Source organism: Toxoplasma gondii, chromosome XI (assembly GCF_000006565.2).
Source record: "Toxoplasma gondii ME49 chromosome XI, whole genome shotgun sequence".
Lineage (NCBI taxonomy): Eukaryota > Apicomplexa > Conoidasida > Eucoccidiorida > Sarcocystidae > Toxoplasma > Toxoplasma gondii.
In genome coordinates, this window is record NC_031479.1 from 1,939,462 (window position 1) to 1,958,770 (window position 19,309).

At 51.2% G+C, this 19,309-nt stretch overlaps 3 protein-coding genes across 3 annotated transcripts; 1 reads left to right on the forward strand and 2 right to left on the reverse strand.

Moving 5' to 3' along the window:
• The first annotated feature begins 2,713 nt into the window (after window positions 1-2,713).
• TGME49_311280 (hypothetical protein) lies at window positions 2,714-6,852 on the forward strand. Its single transcript, XM_018782664.1, has 3 exons — window positions 2,714-2,953; window positions 3,722-3,874; window positions 4,113-6,852. Exons 1-3 carry the CDS (start codon window positions 2,923-2,925, stop codon window positions 6,665-6,667), a joined length of 2,739 nt encoding a protein of 912 aa, XP_018635529.1. The 5' UTR covers window positions 2,714-2,922; the 3' UTR covers window positions 6,668-6,852.
• Window positions 6,853-8,331: 1,479 nt separating this feature from the next.
• Window positions 8,332-12,215, reverse strand: TGME49_311290 (protein tyrosine phosphatase family protein, ptpla protein). The gene is made up of 4 exons (XM_002364330.2): window positions 11,114-12,215; window positions 10,450-10,562; window positions 9,718-9,860; window positions 8,332-9,110 (listed from the first exon to the last, which is right to left on the reverse strand). The coding sequence occupies exons 1-4, from the start codon at window positions 11,417-11,419 to the stop codon at window positions 8,848-8,850; spliced, it is 825 nt and encodes a 274-aa protein (XP_002364371.1). The 5' UTR covers window positions 11,420-12,215; the 3' UTR covers window positions 8,332-8,847.
• A 2,803-nt stretch (window positions 12,216-15,018) lies between these two features.
• TGME49_311300 (cyclic nucleotide-binding domain-containing protein) lies at window positions 15,019-18,571 on the reverse strand. The gene is made up of 2 exons (XM_018782665.1): window positions 15,615-18,571; window positions 15,019-15,236 (listed from the first exon to the last, which is right to left on the reverse strand). The coding sequence occupies exons 1-2, from the start codon at window positions 16,413-16,415 to the stop codon at window positions 15,057-15,059; spliced, it is 981 nt and encodes a 326-aa protein (XP_018635528.1). The 5' UTR covers window positions 16,416-18,571; the 3' UTR covers window positions 15,019-15,056.
• Between the last annotated feature and the right edge of the window lie 738 nt (window positions 18,572-19,309).

Below are 19,309 nucleotides of genomic sequence, written 5' to 3' on the forward strand. Positions count from 1 at the left end.
TCAAGAGACAACTCCTCTCTTGCTCTCTCAACTCCGTCCACGCTGACCTGATGCTGTGAGGAGGAGACGAGACAGGAAGAGCAGGCGAAGAGCAAGCGAAGAGGAAAGAACGAAAGAGGGACGAGGCCAGAAGGCAAAGCAGGAAAAGAAAGAAAACTGGCGCGCGTTGTTGGCAGCCGATGCTCTCGCGTTGGGCCTGCTCAGGGGTCGCAGCTCCGCGAGCAGTGCCACCCTAGAAAAAAAAACGCATTCGAACAAGACAGAAATCCCAACAGATGCCTGCAGACATCCACAGCAAAAACAGGCTTCAACCGCATGCATATGAAGTTCAAAAAAGGAAACCCACGCGACCCAGTTTTCTCCAGCCAACTTACAAACAAAGGTTTTCACACAGAGAAAACAAAAAGGGGAAAAACGCAAAGGTGTGTAGTGAGATACAGACAGGACAGAGAACGGCAGAGATAGACAGAGAGAGAAAAGCAAAGAATGCAAATACATACATATATATATATATATATATATATATAGATATATATATATATATATATAGATATACAGTGATTTCATGTTTGGTTGTACAGAGGCTCGAAAGCAGAGACGTGGAATGTGCGTTTGTTGCGAGAATGGATATCACTTCTTGTCTGTTTAGGTGAAGATAGATGGCAGGAAAACGAGCAGAAGAGCTAGTGAGAAAGCGTGAGACAGACCGACAGGAGCGCCGGGGGACTGAGCTGCTTAGGCAGAGAACAGAGTTCTCTGTTCAGTTGAGCTGTTCTGTCTCTCCGACCTTCGCTCTGCTTTGCTGTGCTTTTCTCAGGGAGGTGATTCCGGACTTGGGCGTCGAAGGCGCAGAAAAGCAACAGCTGTGGAGAGAAGGCGCAAAGGCGCTGGCGCGGAGCCTTGAGGACGGACGACAAAAGCTCGCTCGTCTCTCTCCAACACACTCTGTCGACCTGCCTCTCTCAGACGAGGAAGCGTTTCTTGAGCTGGTTCGTGTCTTCCTTTCTCATAGACCTCCAAATTTCTGTCAACTACGCGCGTATATAGATACAGATACACAGATGGCCCCGGATATCCACTTTTACCTATCCAAGATCTCCGTGCAGATTCATATATATATATATATTTATATATGCATATACATATATATATATATATAAATATATCTATATATATCTATAGATAGATGTGTCTGTGCAAACGTATATGAATAGACATGTGCAAAGAGATGTGCATGTTTATTTATTCTTGCGTATTTGTGTAGGTGAAGTGAGTCTTTTCGAGGGTGGATGCGCTCGAGAGAACGTACACCAAGAGATCGAGGCACAGCTCCAGTTCCCTTTACGGTGGAATGAAAACTTGGCTTCACTTCTCTCCTTCTCTCTGTGTCTGTGTCTGATTCTTTCAGGTCTTTTCCTTCAAAAGCCTGCGAAGTCGCATCGAACTTCTTCAGTTCCTCAGCGAGAAACATCTCCGCCCTCTCTTTGCCTCGTTCTCTGCAGTGAGACTTTCTTCCGTCTGCTTGTCTGCTCTCCCACCGGCTCTCTCTCTCTTGTTCTCCCTCTTCTTCTTCTTCTTCTTTTCTCTCCCCTTCTCGCTCTTGTTCTCTCTCTCGTTCTCTCTGTCTCTCCCGCCACCTTGGTCTCTCTTCTCCCCTTCTCTTGCCTTCTCGCTTCCTCCAGTTCTCTTCTCTTCCTTTTGGTCTTTCTTTTTTCCTTTTGCTTCTTCCCCTTTCCTCCCTTTCTCGCCCCCTTTCCTCGCTCTGTGTCTTCTTCCCTCGTTTCTTCGTGTGAGGACTTTGCTCATCTTGTCTCTCCTTCCCTGCATGCGTTTAACTCTGAACAGAAACTGAGATGCAAGCTGGAGGCGCTGCAGCTGCTGAAGGAGAAGGCGTCTGCGCTGCGGCTTTTCTTTGCGGTAGGTATCTCGTTTTTCGAAGTCTTCCAGTCCTAGCCTGCTCGCGCGCCGTCGCCTCTCCGCAGAACGCGGGAGACAAAGTTGCGTCGACGACTGGACAGGAATTTCAGCAAGTGAACGCGCGAGATTTTCCCAGCGCATCCGTCGAGTCCGTGTCTCCTGGCCGGATCTACGCTCGGTCTGAGGGCCTTCCACGTTGTTTTAGAGAAAAACAAACGCACGCCCAGACAGACGAAGAGAGACGAACCAGGCGGAAGTCTTACCGGTGGGAAGGTCTCACTCGAGGCTGGTGCAAGCGCTCGGGGCTTTCTCGACTTTTCTCGTTTTTTTGAAGAGGAAGCGGCGCTGGGTGCTGACGTGTGCCGCGCTCTGCCTCGACGGCCGCGAGTATGCGAGCCTTCCGTGGAGTCTCTTCGCGCCTCTTCTCGTGACCTGAAAAGGAAACTAGACGCGGAGGAAAGACCTGAAAGTCAACGGCAGGCGACAGGCACAGGGATGTTTCAAAGTTGTCTTGGAAAAAAGACTTCAGAAGCTGCGAAAAACACGAACGAATGACCGAAGACTGGAGAGGAACCCCGAGACGCGCAAAACGAAGCGCAGGGCGACAGCCTCCCGCTGTTGCACCACACACTCACACTCACATGCCGACCTCCCCCCCCCTGCACAAAGAGATGCAGGAACTTCGTTCGCCTTCTCTCTTTTTTTCGCTTCCTACCGTTCGTCTCGTCTCTCCGCTGCTTTCCTTTCCGAGGCTTCATCTGCTCGCGGTTCTGTCTCCTCTGTGAGTGTGCAGAACCTGCTGGCTGCTGTGGAGATCATCAGCAAAGAAGACGACCGGGAAGAAGAAGAGGAGGAAGAGCGAGGAGGGCGCAACGCGGCGAACAGACAAGAGACCGGAGAGACGCGAGAAGGAACGGGGGAGAAAAACGAACAAGTGGAGAGAAAAAGGAAAAGAGAGAGCGGACAAAATAATACGGCAAGCAGAGACGACTGCTCGCGTCCTGCATGGTTTCGCTGGACTGTGATGCTGAGAAAGGTACGCGAGGAACGTCGTTAACAAGAGCAGTTCAGTCTTCAAAACAGACTCGACTAGGTCTTCAGAGCCTGTACAAACCGCTGACATGAACGCACATGTAGTTTGGAATGACTGCACTGGCGCGCAGATATGTACGTACATGTCTGCAGAGAAATATCCACGTGTATAGCTACATAAATAGCTTGGAATAAATCTGTATTCACGCATTGACTGATCTACTGTCCACAGGCGAATACCCATACACATGCATATACACATATCTATATATATCTATATATCTGTATCTTTATAAGTTGCATATATTTATCTATATAAGTATATATCCTTGTATGCATGTATCTCTCTCTCTCTCTATATATATATATATATCTTTATATATATATATATATATATAGGTATTTCTATGCATTTCTTTTCGTCGATGTCTGTGATCTGTCTGGAGGCTGCCTTCAGCGTAAACAGCGGGAACTCCATGCGTGAATTGTTTCCCTTCTGAACTGGGTATTTCTCAAAATTTGACTTTCTGTCGCTTCTCACTGACCGCCTGAGTTTCGTGGTTCGTAAAGCTGCACATGCATGTTCTTCCGGACTCTCCTTTGAGCGTGTGGTGATCAATCTGCTTGCGTTTCTGACTGATTTGTGCGAGTCTTCTGCTGGTTTCTCGTTTCGGCGTCACCTTCTGTTTGTCGCTCTGTCTTTTCGTTCTCCCGCGCGTTCTCGTTGCCTCTTCAATTCCTTCTCCTTTCGGCGCTCGACCGTTCTTCCGAGTTCTCCAGGCTGAGGACGACACTCGCAGCCGCCTCGACGCTTCGGTGCAGCGACCCCCCGTCGCGAGCGCGGCGGGCGACAAGGAAAATCGAGTCCCCTTCTTTGCCGAGAGACGAACGCCTTCCCTTCTGCGATCTCTTGCCAGTCACTCAGGTGAACAGAGCAAACCGAATCACAAGAAAGTGAACAATGCATGGAAATTTACATATATATATATACATGTATATGTAATGTTATTTATACATATATATGTATATATATATATATGTATATGTAAATGTATATGCCTATGCTTGCATGTGTATGTGCACATGTTTGTACATGGTGTATGGTGAGGGGTCCTGTAGCTGAAGTTTCGCTCTGATTTCTGGTTCCACTTCTCCGGTTTCAGGACGCGTATTCGACGCCGGCGAGCTGTTGCTGCTGAAGCGCGCCGGCGAGTTCCCCATCGAAGAGTTGCTGGAGGAGCTCTGGCTGTTGGTGTCTTCTCTCCGAGAGCTGGCGGGGGCTGTGCAGTATGCCCTGCATGAGAAGGAGAGCCTCGAGGGAAGACGCGAAATCAGAGGAGGGGGAGAGAAAAGAGAGTCTGGGCCGGACGAAGGAAGAACCGCGAAAGAAGAAGGCGAGGAGACCCTCGAAGGAGATTTGCGAAGCAGAGACCGAGGAGGGGAAAAGAAAGGCGCTCGACGCCCAGAGCATGAGGCGTCGCATCAAGACTCTGAGAAAGGCGTTTCTGCCGTCGAAGGGAAACACACAGAAACGGCAGATGTACGTTCACATGAGAGCGTAGGGTCCAATCCGTCGCCGGCCCTCCCGCCTCCCAGCGTTCTCGCGATCGCGCGAAAACTCGAGTCTTGCTGCATCACATCTTCTTTCTCTTCTTCCTCGATCTGCATGCCTGAGGAAGACAGGTTTCTGAGGTACCTCGACGCGTCTCTCTCTTCTCTGTTCGTCTCGCATGTGCAGCCACTACTGTCATTGGCGCTCCAGCTGGCGTGTATGTACACCCTGACGGTGGTTTGGTTGGGCGATCCGGAACCGTTTTTGCCGCTTCGTTCGGCGTCTTCTTTGCGAAGAGACGGCTCCGCGCCGCCAGCGTTTGCGAACGCTTCTTCGGGGGGTCGGGCGCAGCTTTCTTTCGTTTTGCCCGGACTGCTGGCGTCGAAGATAACGACTTCTTCTCTCCCTTCTCAGTCCACGCCTCCCGCTGCGTGCGCCGCTGCATGCACTCGAGGCCCAGGCGGCGAGACGCCCGGGCAGGAACCTCTTTCGCAGACGGCGCGGGACCGGGAGAACCTCTTTTCTCTGCTTTTCCGCGTCTTTGACAAGTACCGGAACGCCGCAGAAAGTCGAGCACGCATGCAGACGACGCCGACTCTTCTCGGCGCTGGCCAGAAGCGCGCAGCCGCAGCGACGACGCCCTGGCGGCGGAGACATGATGACAAAGAAGGTGAGAAAGAAAGAGAGAAAGACGGAGAGAAGGGAAGCGACAGGGAAGAGGGAGAGAGAGGAATGGGGGAGAGAGAGAAGTCTCGAGAAGGAACTTTGAAGAGCAGCGAGGGCAACGCAACGGCGCGCAAGGACCTCTCGTGGGTCCCGGCGGTCTGGATGCATGCGAAGGCGCGAAAGGGCCAAGCAACTGAGCAGAGAGGAGAAAAGGAAACCTCCGAGAGTCGGATCTTTCCTTCCCTGCCTCTCGTGCGAAGAGTGTGCGAGAGGGAAGAAGCGAAGAAGGCGGACGCAGAGAGCGAACGTGGGCGATTCCCCAAGCTCGATCTGAAAGAGAGAAAACCGACGCCTCTGTTCTCTCTCGGATCTGCCCTGAGGCGAGTGCCGTCGAAGCGTTCCGTCTCTCCCTCTTCTCCAGAGAGAGAGTCTGGACTTCCGTCTGTGCCTTCCTCGGCTGCTGCGTCCTCCGATTCTCCCCTTGCCTCTCTCTGTTCCGTCCTGTCCGCGGAGCCATCTCCGGCCGTCTGTTCTCCCTTCAAGAGGACCAAGGCGACGTTTCTCGGTAGCCTGCAAGTCAGGCCGTCTCTCCTCAATCGCCAGGGCATCGAGCCCCCAGCCGACGCAGGGACAGAAAGCCCAGAAGCCTTTCTCTCCGCTTCCCGGCCCTCCTCCGTCGCGAATCCTTCCTCTTCTTTCTTCGCTTCTTCCTCTCCTCAGCCGTTTCCTTTCTCTTCCAAAGATCCTCGCACTCGGGTCGCGCCGGCTCCGCTGCCTGTCTGTGGCGGAGCGAAAGATGCGCCTCCAGCGAGTGTGGGCGAGAAGGAGTTCCGTCGCACGCGCGAAACGCCTCCGGAGGGGGACTTGGAGAGCAGCCAGCTGAACGAGGAAGAGAAGAGGAAGGCGAGAGGCGAGACAGGCGCGGAGGAAACGCAGACGCAGGAAGGTCGAGCGACAAACGAGGCGTCCCCGTACGCCGGAGCAGCGGATCTGGAGCAGAGCGCGACTGGACGCAAATGGGAGTTGAGAAGGCGCGAAGAGAAAGAAAACAGAAAAGAAAACAGAACACCGTTTTCTCCCTGTTGCTTTCCAGACCTCGAGAGAAGTCCTGTGTTGCCTCCATGGGCAGACGCAATCGGAGAGCTGACGGCGAGGAGAGAGACGCCGCAGCGAGGAGAGAGAGCCGCCGACAGCGACAGAGGGGAGGAAGGAACAGACGGCGACGGGGGAACTGGAGTGTGTCTACAGCTTGTCTCTCCAGCTTCCTGCAGGGAGGGAAGCCTGCGACGAGTCTGCGAGAGAGAAAACGCGACGTCCTTTCTCGGCATGCACGCGCTCGCAAACGCCAGAGAAGGAAAACTTGCAGCCCCCGGGGAAGAGTGTGAAGGCGCGAGAGACTGGGGCGGCTGTACGTACACCCCAGTCCGCTTCGGCCGCAGAGACCGCGGCGTCGCCACGGGGAAGGAAAGCACGAGCGGAGAAAGAAAGGGAGAGGTATGAGGAGACAGAGGAGAGGAGAAAGAAAGAGACAGAGGAGAGGAGAAAGAAAGAGACAGAGGAGAGGGAGACAGAGGAGAGGAGAAAGAACGGGAGAGTAGTGTGAAAAAAGGGACATGGTGGAAGGAACAAACAAAAGAAAAAAAATGTTTCATGTGTCTCTGCATGCGCCATCATTGCTTGGCAACTTGTCTGACTTTCAACTTTTAAGAAAGCAACTTCTCAAGAAGGAACTTCTAATTCTTTGTTGCGTATCGCCTGTTCCCCTCGTCTCTTGCTTCTCTCGCTTCTTCCACCTTTCCTTTCTTCACCTTCCTGTCTACCGCGCGTCCTCTCGTTCTCTGCGCTCTTTCTGTGTGTACTCGCTGCTCGTCCTGTGCCTGCATCTTCGTCTCTCTTCCACCTGGAAAAATAATTTCTTCTATTTTTACGCCCTCTCGCAACCTCCTGTCTCTCACTTTTTCAACTCCTCTGTCTCGTAGTCTCGCCACTCGAGAGACACTGGATCATCCATACATACGTACATATATATATATATATATATAAGCATTTAGACATGGATATCTATGAAAGATATGAATGTATATATAAAATAAACATACAAATATACTTATTATGGCGCTTAAACACAGTGTTTCGTTATATAGCCCACGAGCTCATTCAGGAAACTTTGCTTGATTTTTAAAAAGTCGCTGCAGTATAGATCTAGACAAAGGTGTACTTCTCAGTCAGACGGATAAAAAGTATATCGAATATCTACACTTAAATATGCACGCACAGTATAGAGAAATGTGCTAAAGTTGGACTATTGTGGATGCTGCACAGAGGCGTACCGACAGGAACAGACATAAATGCGTACACAGATGCATGGTTTCATAAACCTAACGAGATACCCGAGAGTACAAATATATATATATATATATATAGTATATACTATGTATATACGCATATGTTTTATGTATATATGCATATTTCTGTATTGGTATGTATTTGTTTTTTTCCACTGTACGTCTCCGTCGGCTTCCGTGCGAGTCACATTTGGTCCGCCACAAAAAGTGATGCACTGATGTGCATTTACTTGCATGCAATTTCTGTCCTTGTTTATAAATGTTTGAAAATATGTGTATTTATATATGTATTTGCATATGAAAGCGTTGGTTTTTTCAAGCGTGATTACTGTGCAGTGACGGAGGTTGTTCGCCTTGAGAGCACCTCACTCACTTACGACGTCCAACTGCATGCGTCGTTCTTAGAAAAATGGAGCCGTCACAGCGTCACAGTTCTGTCTCTTCACTTTCTTGAAAAGTGCATGAGTTCAGAGTGGGGACAGTGAATCGAGACAATTCGCTTTTTGCGTTAGACTCGCCCTTGGCCCTTGCACCAACGAAGTCCCGACAAGAGGAATTGTGCCGCATGCATTCAATCACTGAAGTGGACTACTACATTTGAGTATGTTTGCGTATAATTGTAAATGAAAACAAATTCATATTTGCATGGACAGACAAAGTGTCTGGAGGGGGGGGGGATTCAAAGAGATATACACAGGCATATATATATATATATATATTTGGAGAGATATGGACGCACCCGGTTCCTTTGCGAAGCTTCTGAAGACGGGCAACTGGCCGCAGACGCGAGAGAGGCAAAAGAGAAATCTCTTGAGTTATCTTTTTGTGTTTTTGTAGGCGTTGCAGCTTCTTCCTCAAGGAGGCAAGGGCGCACAGAGTTCAATGAAAAAAGTAGACACGACGAGAAAAGGGGAGAAGACGAGAATGTGAAGACATCCAGAAAAGGAGACGGAAGTCCGAGAGAAAAAACGAAATATACACGCGAGCGATTGACCTCCAGTGTCTCTCCTGCAGTTGCTTGTTCTCAGCAATTTCCACCGACAACGGCCGAGTCTCTTTGTCTAAGATTCCTCGTCCGTTGGCTCTTCCTTCTTGTACCCTTGCATCTGTCGCTTCTTCGTTGCCTTTTCCCAGCGTCATATTCAGTTGTGCACAAACTTGTCTGTTTTGCGTCCCTTCTCACTCTCCTTCTTCTTCCTCACCCTTCCCTCTCCCTCTGCCTCTCTCACTCTCACTCTCAGTCTTCTTCTCACTCACTCTCAGTCTTCTTCTTCTCTCGGTCGCTCTGTTCTCCTTCCTGCCATGTTCGTTCGCTGAGTTTTTCGCGTCCACTGTTTACTGTGTTTTCTTCTCTTCGCTGCCTGCGCCGTACAGGTGTTTTTTCCGTTGTCGCAGCATGTGAGAGTAGAGCAGGAAGCTTCCGGGGATGTAGGTGAGCAAAAGGAGGACGTACAGGCCGTGCAGATTCACCTCGAAGTTCAACGCATTCGGCATCGGGGCCGGGAAGTGCGTAAAGCTGGGGAGCTGCAGAGTGCTCAGTCCACTCAGCATGCAAACCACCTCACTGGTGATCCCCACCGGATAAAGGAATGTGAAGCCTGGACACAGAAGCGGACAGCAACGCGCCGACGCGCGCGCATGCAGACGCTGTGGGCCCTTTAAAGAAAGTCGAACGCCACAGAGGGAAGCAGCAGCAGCAAGAGCAACGGCGTGCACAGCGCAAAACGCAAACTCGCCTGAGGTGTGTATTATGCGCGCGCGCAAGCCGACTCCCCCCAGAGACAGAGCATCCGAGGAAACGCCGCGCGGTCAGAACTGTCGCAGTGTCGAGAGGCACCGTGAAGTCTTGATAACCTCGAAAGAGGCTACGAAGCCTACGCATCGCGCCTGCCTTCTACGAAGCTATCTTTCCAAGGCGCGGGCCTCATCGAAGAGAGAACGGACGCAGCACTAGTCGACAGAAAGGGAGACGAGAGAAAGGACAGACAAGCAACAGACAGAGAGAGAACACACTAAGAAAAAGACGAGCGAACAGAAAACACAGAAAGAAGAAGCGACGAGCGAAAAGAAAACACAGAAAGAAGAAGCGACGAGCGAGAAGCGAGAAGGAACACCAGAAGCAAGGGGGAAGAGGCAAGGCGAGAAGAGAAGAAAGAGGAAACGAAATTGTGAAGAAGAGAAGGGGAAAGGGAGAGGAAGCCTCACCAGAGTACCGTAGCCACCTGAGGATCATCGGGGCCTCGGTCTTGCTTTTGACGATCGCCGTCGCTGCGTCATCTCCGAAAGCTTTCTTCGCCTCTTTGTGGTGGATGCACAGGAGCAGTTCTTGTGCGCAGAAGAAAGGGTACCTGAAGAAACAGACACCAGTGTCACCGGTCGAGACAGCAGCAAAGACCTTGGCAAGTCGAAGCGAAAACGTCCCCCCTCCCCCCTAACTAAGTGTCGAACGACGTTGCTCCCGTTGTGTGTTTCTACCTTGCTTCCTGCCCGAGCTGGTCAAAGTCTCGTGCCTCCGAAGCAGTATCTTGTTCTTTGCTTCCGTACGCTGGTTACCCTTGTTCTCTTCCTTCTCCTGTCTCTTTTTTGTATTCTCGCTCTTCGTCCTCTCTCACAGCCGTTTCTTCTCATGCTTCTTCCACTGATGCGGTCTTTTCTGAGGGCCCTCACCGCAAGTTCTCTGCTGTGCTCTGTTGCTCTAATCTTTTGCTCCGTCTGCACTTTTTTTTCTGTGCCCCCTTTCTTTCCGTCGCTCCGGCTTCTCGTCTTCTCGCTTTCCTCTCCCTTGGCCTTCTGTCCCTCTCGATCTGTCTTCTCTTTCCTCTCCCTTTCCTCTCCCTTGCTCGCGGTCTTCTCTTCGCTCTCCACACCCTTTCTCTTTGGTGCGTCTCGCTTCTCCACTTCCTTCCTCTCGCTCCTTTCCCTCGAGTCTCCTCTCACCGCAGCAACTCGGCGAGACACCAAGCAGCGATCAGGCTGCAGAAGGCAGCGTTCTCGTGCGTCACGGGCACAACGCGAAAGAGAAAAAGCACCAGCTGGAGACGAGAGAAAACCTGGGAGACAGCCGCAGTCGCGAGAAGGCAGAGACTTGCAAACAATGGAGAAGAGAGACAGAAAACGCGGGGAAACTGAAGAACACAGTGGCACTCAGAAGAGACGGAAAAGTCCAGAAAACAGTCCCCACGGTGACGCCGAGACTCCCTATGTCCCCCGAGACAGGCGCAACTCCTTCTGTTGAGCTTCCTCGATGAAGAGGAAGATCCAATCGCAGATCAAGAATCCGAGCACACACGCAAGGGTTGGCACGCCGTCCACGCGTCGACGTCTCCTTCACTCTTCACCGCCTATCCAGTCTTGTGTTGTTTTCTCAGTCGACTTTGCTTGCCGTTCTTCTCGTCTCGTCGACTATTTTTCTCCCTGTCCACTCTTCTCCACTCGTCTCGACTTGCTGCTCCCGTCTCGTTCCTCCTGTTTCCCCCTCTCTTCTTCTATCGCTTCCCTCCGCCTCCACTCCTCTACTCTCTCGCTCCCTTCTCTCCTCGATCGTGTCTCTCTCTTTTTGCGTTGCACTTTCTTTTCCGTTCGTTGTCGCTACATTTCTCACCTGCGTGAGGGTCGTCATGACGCCGCTGCGAACGATTCCAGCGGCTGCGTGGAGGACTTCCATCACTTGCATGCTCTGAGCGAAGAGGAGAGGAAACTCGAGAGAGCGGTAGAGCGCGGGGACGGCGAAGTCGGTCCAGGACGCCCTTTGACAAACATGCTGCGCGAATAGAAAGAAGACGACGCTCCAGGCGGCCGTCGCGACGCAGTTGTAGAGAAAAAGGTACAGATGCACCGCGAGAGAGGGAGGCCGCGGCCCAGGAACCTTTCCAGCGAGACTCGCTCGCGCAGGCGCCGCTTCTGCCATGGTGAGGAGACTGAAGCAAAGTCGAAGACGCGGAAGAAGAGGAAGAAGGCGACGCAGAAAGAGAGGGATGCGAGAAAACAAACGGGTGGCGCGGGACAGGTCTTGCTCGCGGCTCCCGAGGCTGCGCGGGATGATGTGCGAAACTCTTGACCTGCTGGGCAGAATCCGAGTCTCCCGCAAACGAGAAACAGAGCAGAGGCTCTGTCGGAAACGGGGAGAAAGGAATCTCGCTGGTGTGTGGGGGACCTGACTGTTTTCGAGGTCGGGCGCGACGCATCCAGATCGCAGCGCGGGAGAGTCGCGTGGACGAAGGAACAGAGACACAGACGGCGGAGCTCTCGCGCGACAGCTTGGCAGAACTCCGGTGAAAAGCGCCGCCACGCAAGCGCCTCGAAGATGAGAGACAGCGAGAGGTTTTACGGGTGCCGAAAAAGAGGGGAACAACGCGTGGAAAGACCGCGGAGAAACGAGGAAGACGGATCCGCGAAGGTGTATCTACAGTGGACAAGGCGCAACAGGACAGACGAGAGTTTCTTCAGGGAGAGAGGGAAGTGAAAACGCAGAAGAAACCCAGAAAAAAATGTGGGGGCCCAGCACAAACGAAGAGACAGGTCAGAAAAGGAGAAAAGCGAAGGTCAGGACCGCACGCAAAAAACAGAACAGGTTTTCAGCTAGGCGGCAAGCATCGAATGGGGGTGTCTCTGTCTCTGAGAGAGTCTGCAGCTGCGAAGGGCGCAAAGTGTAAAAAAAGACACGAAAAGAAAAGAAGACCAGAAGTCTCCCGAGAAAAAAATGCAGACCCCAAAAGCCGCACACTCGCCTGCCCTTCCAGGGGGACTAGAAAAATTTGTTCGTGGCGCAGCTGCTGGCTGTTGTGCAGCCTCGCATGTATTCCTCTCTCTGACTCTTCTCTGCTTCGTGACGAAAAGATCAAGTCCTCATGTCCTTTACAGTCTCTCGAAATGTGTGTGTGTTTAACGCATCTCGTGCGGTCCTCCGGGTCCCGAATTGCACTCGGAATAATTTATGGACACCGAAAGACTGAAATAAAAAAGAAAAAAGAGGAAGGACAACACAAGCCGCAGCTGCTGTGGCCGCACGACAGGTTAGAGGGAGAGCGAAAGAGCTCTACAGATAAAAAGAGCCTAGTTATAAGAGATATAGCATAGTTATGCAGATAGAGAGACCATAGTGTGATGCAGAGAGAAAGAGTATAGCTGTGCAGAGAGAAAGAGCGCGGTTATGCAGGTTGACAGGCTGTTCTACAGATAGAGAGAAACACTGTTTTAGAGTGGAAGGCGGGTGTTGAGGCCGAGAGGGGCACAGTTTCAGAGATGGAGAGACAGTTTTTGAGGAGACAGTTCATACAGACAGAGTTCATTGGTGACAGAGACATTTATAAGGGCATGGAGAGACGGACATTGCTGTACAAATCGACAAATGATTTCAGAGATCGAGAGACATGGTTAGAGGTTTTGAGCGGGGGACACAAGTAGAGATAGCAGCAGACAGGCGAAGAGAGAGACATGTTGAGAGGCAGAAGTGGAGAGATCGAGGAAGAACTAAGCGGATCGAGAGATATAAAAGGGATCAGGGAACTGAGAGGGGTGGAGACGGATCCGGTAGGAAGGCATTGGCCAGGAGACAAGTTGAGTAAGCCTATCAGTGTCCCTCGTACTCGCTGCACATCACCTCTCCTCACCCATCTTCTTGTGTCTGTCACTGCCGACACAAAGTCTTATCACACCCCAAAGAAAGACGCATGCTGTGGGCGGCTTGCAGGTCCGCTCCCAGCCCAGTTTCGAGACGAAAATGCCTGTTTTGCCGACTGCCAAAATACGATTGGGTATCCTGGATTGGCTCTCGACAGGCTGAGTTTGCCCGATTCAGCTGCTTTGAAGTGGCTTGCAAGAAGCCGGACCCGACGCATCCGCCATTCTCCGGTGGGGAACGCACAGAACACGGAGAATGAAGTGCTCGATATTTCACGAGAAATAAGCGCTCGCTCGCCATGAAGTCTACACTCTCTGTCTGGTGTCCACGAAAACGCTTTTCTCTTATGTACGCGGGAACGCATGCATTCAAATGTAAACTGAGGAGCAGATCCAACGAACTCACCAACGATACACACTAGGGAAAAATTGGAAGTCATGATGGCACAAAGAAGTCTTCCTTTTCATCCTCCGGACAAATCCGGCAAGAGTATACGTTTATGCACATACGCCTGCTACTCGTCTTAATTGCAGATCTCATATAACGTTTAGATGCAGTTCAAGAGCGTTTTTGTGCAGTTGCTAGCGAGAACCGTCTAGAGAAGCAGCAGCAGAATAGAATCGAAGATGTTACAGACATTAGAGTGCCTACGATGATGGATAGAACTCAGTCACGCTCTTTATGACTGACACACACACACGCACACCGAACTGGATTTCTAGACCTGTATGAGAGGCGCTGCTCGGGGCGACTCTCCAGGCGGCCCTCTGGTGTATACTTTTGTGCTTGTGCATTTGCACTTCCCTCCGAGTAGGTCCTGGGCAAAGACGCCCTCACGTTCACGAATTCAAGTGTCTGTTGACTGGCTTACAGAGTACATATCTGCAAATACACGCATATATATATATATATATATATATGTGCAGATACAGAAATGCGCCTACGTCTGTGGGAAAACACTATCTATCATGGTCAAAAAGATCACACTGCAAACACAAACAATCGGCCGTCTACTGTGTGCCATTCACCACATGAGTGCAGAGGGGTGAGTTCTGAATGGAAGCGCATGCGTCTCGCTGTGAACGGGTATAACAATGTGTAGAGAGAAGTCGAGATGTGCAAGCAGGAAAGGCAAGGGGGAACGTCGGGAGGCGAAGATGACTGCCGAGATGGCTTTTGGGGAACCCGGTGGAATTTCATTAAGGGAACAACGCAAGAAGCGTTCCGCGGCGTTCTCGAGAGAGAGAGACTAAGAGATGGAAACGAACTCGCGGGCTCCAAACTGTGAGCAGACGCTTGACACGCTTGGCGGACGCCAAATTTTACAGAAAACAACAGTCGTCCGCTCATTTGTGTATGCCTCGATGCAGACGTATGGATGGCCTTCCAAAGCTACAAAGATATATATATATATATATACATGTATATACACGTATATTATATATATACATTTCGAAGGTGAGTGTTAGATGTGCTGTCGCGTTTACTTTGATTTGTGGCATGTCTGGAGAAAAGTGTATTGTGTTTGTGTCTTATGTACAGTAATCTTGTGTGCGGTGCGTAGCGGCCTGTCTCCTGTTCCGTTTGCTCCCCGCATGTTTCCTCTCATCGGAGATCTTTTTTGTTGCTTGTCTGTCTTTCTTTCATCCCTCAGACGATTGCCTTGGCGTGTCTCTCCTCGCAAGAGTCCTCGTTAGGCAGTTGTGATTTCTTTTCATTTCTACAAGCGTTTTCGTATGCGTGTACAGCTCCAACGCATGTCCGCCTGTTTCTTGTTTCGTCTGCGTTCGGTTGCTGAAAAGAATCTGTCGCACTTAAATGGGGAAGAAAGTTCGAAGAACGCTTTCGCTTCTCAATGGCGTTCCTTCTGGGCTTTCTGTGTTGTCGCTCTTCGCTTTCTTGCCCCGTCCTTCCGTGCGTTCCCTCAGTCGGATTCTCTCTTGTACTCAGAAGCCTTCTTGCTGAGGAGATCCTGGACAGATCCCATGAGACGCTTGAAAGATTTTCTTTCGAGACACGCGACCTTGCAAATGCCATGCGCAATCACGTTCGCAGCGCGAGGCTCCTCGTTGATCAGCGCAAGTTCTCCAAAGTAGTCGCCAGCCTAGCCGTCCGATGCGACAGAAACACAGCAGAACTCCCAGTCAGAGTCTTCCTGTTTTCCCCGCAGAAAGTCAGAAAAATCAAGACATCTTAATCTTTCCATAAATGGATTTATTCACACACAATATGTAGAGGCAGCTCCCTCTCTCTACAGATACATTCATATATATCTCTCTATATATCACTAATCCCCTTGAGGTCTCTACAAGGCCGTGAGTACTTGACCGTAGCTGTCCGTGACTAGCGCGAAGTCTCGGTCTTGTTCGTGTAGATGCATGCATTTCCACGAAGAGACGCATATGATGAAAGAAAACGGCGGCGCTGGAAAACAGATATCTCTCTGGACATCTCCGCATAGACGAGTAAGTGTTTCGAATACCTGGTATTTCTTGACTTCGATAGGCGGTTGTCCAGGGCCGAAGGACTTGGTGGCAACTGCACTTCCTTCTTCGACGATGTAGAAGACATCTCCGAGTTCTCCCTGTCGGACGATGTACGCTCCATCGGTGAACATTTCCGTGCGCAGAGCGTCGGCGACTTTCCCGCGTTCGTACGCGTCCATTCCGTCGAGGATGTGGACGCTCTTCAGGAAAGAGTCGTACATGGATCGCCGCTTCGTCGCCGCGTCTTTGACGATGGCGTTGAACGTGTCTCGACCAAGCTCCCACAAATCGCATGCACTCACGCTGGTCACTGTCGCAGCTCGAGGCGCGTTGTAGAGGAGCGCCAGTTCGCCGAACGCGTCTCCTGGTCCGACGACCTTCACCACTCTCTCTTCTCCGTCGATCAGCTTCGAACAGTTCAACTCGCCGCTCTGGACGATGTACAGACACTCGCCGTCGTCGCCTTCGCGAATTAAGCACGTGCTCGCTTCGATTTTCTTCTCCTGCATTGCCAGAATCACCGTGTTCAGATCCTTCTCGTCCAGGCTGTTGAACAGGAACGACTGGCGCAGAATGCGCTGCACAGCCGCAGGCACATACCGGAGAAGTCCACTGAAAAAGTCTTTCGCGCAAAACACACCGCAGAGCACGTGAGCACGCAGGAAGAGAGCAAAGCGAGAGCGTTTTCCTTCATGAGGCGCAGTGATACACTCACGGAGGGGCTTAGATGCATACGGGGAATTCCAAGTTGAATGTACGCATGCAAGGACTCGTGTGCTGTCGTACGGAGACAGCATAGAGAAAGGACGCCCACAGAGAAACGACAGACATAGCAGAAAATCGCCGGAGAGAGAGAAACAGCTGATGCAACAAGAGAGAGTGGGAACAAGAGTGTTTCCCAGTCCGTCGGACGCGGAATCCCTGCCTCTGATGCCTGTGTGTTTGTTGGACAGATTTCTCGATTATCAGCGAAGGGAACACGCTAGTGAGGAAAGCGGCGTCAAACCGCTTCCTTCCGCGACTCCGAGTGTTTCTTTCGCTCTTCCCACCTCAAGTTGCTCCTTCTGGCCTTCATCCTTCTCATAGACGGGTGCAACAAAGTTTTTCTTCTTGTTCCACTCGCCATACACCTCCGCGGAGACCGAGCACCGCATTTTATTCAGGTTCTTGAATCTGGACATCACCGCTTCGTCGTCGTCAAAGACGTCGTCGTCGTGCTCGTCGTCAGAGTCGTCCGACTCGTGCGTCTCTGCGGGGCTCCCGTCGACGCCGTTTTTCTGCAGATTTTTCAGTTGCTCGCGCAACAGGCCGATCTCGACTTTCAACTCCTCAGCTTCATTCTTCCCGCCTGCCGCGCCTGAGACAGAAATGAAGGAAAGAGAAGCGCAAAGTATATGCGCAGGACAGAAAGGAAGTCTAAGTAACGGTCATGGAGGCGTCAAGTGGGATTGACAGACGCAGGAGCTGAGTGGCTGACCGCGCCTGGAGTCCCTGGGAGATGGATGAGGGAAGGAGATCACGTGGATGTCGAAACGACAAGGAACAAGGAACCTCAACAGAGCGTTTCTGCATAGAGATCATGCATTTGTGTGTGTCAGATGCAACACACATCTACACATTCTGCACAGATGCTTCTTAGTGGGTGGGTCATGGCGGGATTCAATGCATTATCCGTTCCAAGTGGACTGTCAAGTCCCGACAAAGGGCCAGGCTCGCTCCCAGTTGTTATGGATCTGTTCAGAGATGTTTGTTTGTTTCATCACACACGGGATTCTCCTGGGTTGAGAGATTTCTTGGAAGAGTTTGGTGCCTCCGTTGTCTTTGCCTTCTGCTTGTTTGGTGTATCTTCGCGGAACCATGCGGTCATTTGAACATTTCGTCAGCAAAAATGCAGAAAACGTGAGTCGCTGCCAAAATACGTGTCTGTGTATGTGTGTGTGTGTGTGGGCGACACAAGAAGACTGTTCGTTGCAACACATATTGCGTGTTACCGCATAGGGAGAGGTGGGACCTGAGAGAAAGAATCTATTGTAGGTGGTGGAAAACGAGTTCATACTCTCGAACCAGCAATGTTGCTTTGAGTCTTCGTACCTGCAACCGGATCGGGGATTCCAGCGCGCTGACAAAGCCGAGAAATCATGAAGGTGACTGGGTCATCAGGGTGTTCGAGGAGAACCTCGACGACGAGCCCCTCAAGAACGGGGTTCAACTTGGTGTTGATGTACTCTTGGTACACTGCGGTTGCACCGGCCATTTTGGAGGTGGAGAAGGGAGCAGTTGCTTCCAGGGAAAGGGATGAAAACGTCAAATGATGTCGCTACAGTGACTCACCAGCCCTGTCACTTCGCCGACTGGGTTGAACAGATTCTAAAACAGAATAACCTCCCGCTAGTCGACGCCGTACAGTCGCTTTGACGGCAGCTTCCCACACATGCGCATACACATGTGGATGAAAAAGTCGAAGGCCCCTGCTGGCATCAACGTGTATGGATCCAATATGGAAAGAGGTATGCGAGCATCTGTGTATCTTTTTTCTGCGGGTGAGGTCGTTGTCGACGATGCGCCTGGTGCAGCCGTTTCCCGTGTTCGGTGTTTGCTTGGAACTATGAAGCGGAAAATGTTGCCTCACGACAGAGAGAGAGATCTAGTTTCTCCAGAGGAGCTCTTTCTCCCGGCGTTTTGGTGTGACTGTCCCGGTCTTTCTTTTCCTTTCTCGATTTCCGCCCTCTGTGTCAATATACGCAGCGCGTGTTCCCAAAAGATTCAGAACCGGGATGCGAGACGATGAGAATCGTCTTGTCGACCTAGCGTTCGTGATTTTTCGCATAAAAAAGAAAGCCCGTGCATCTTGCGGTGGAGCGCCATGGAAAAGGTTAGGCGTTTCCAGGTTTTTCTCTGAATCGCCCGCCGACTCGAAACAAGCAACTCAGATGCAAGTGTGGGCACGTGGGGCTAGCAACACGCACAGAAACTGTGTGCCCGCGTTGGGTAGAAATCCCATCTGCGTCAAAAATCCTTTCCGAACACGAAGCAGACACATTTCCTCGACGGATGCACAAAGACTGGGGTTACCGCCGCATAGCAGACAGCATACAGAAGCGTGTTCTTACCTAGAAGCTTACGCGAAGTGGATTTCTGCTCGGGTTTTGCGAATATCAGCGTTTCTCTGTGGGATTACGGGAATCCTGAGGAGAGCCCGGAAGTTCAAATCTGGTTTTCCATACAACTGCAGTTTCAACAGAGACGTCTCGAAAGAGTAGCATCTAATGAGGGACTGACTGGCAAGCATACTGGTGATTACGCAGGTGTGTTGAGTCGCTCATCAAAAGGCAGCTGAAAAAAATATGCGTAACCCGGTGTCCACAAGTATTTTCGCTTAGCATCGAAGTGCTTTTCAGTGCACATTGAAAAAGGAGATAACCCAGATTCTAGCGAATCAGCAGTTCTTGCCACTCAGATATCTATCCCGAAACGTCCAGCCAGGCCGCTACAACAGGGACTACGTAGAAGCAGCGAAAACGGTATTTTCTTCCCCATGATTATACGCTGCCGTGGGAAAGGCTCGGACAACCGCCTCTGTACAGGTGTCCTCTTTGTCAGTTCGCCATGTCCATGGAAGAAAGTCTTGCTTTCGTCGGGGATGCGGGGGCAGTAGGTGAAAAACGCGGCAGCCACAACGGTGTACGGGACC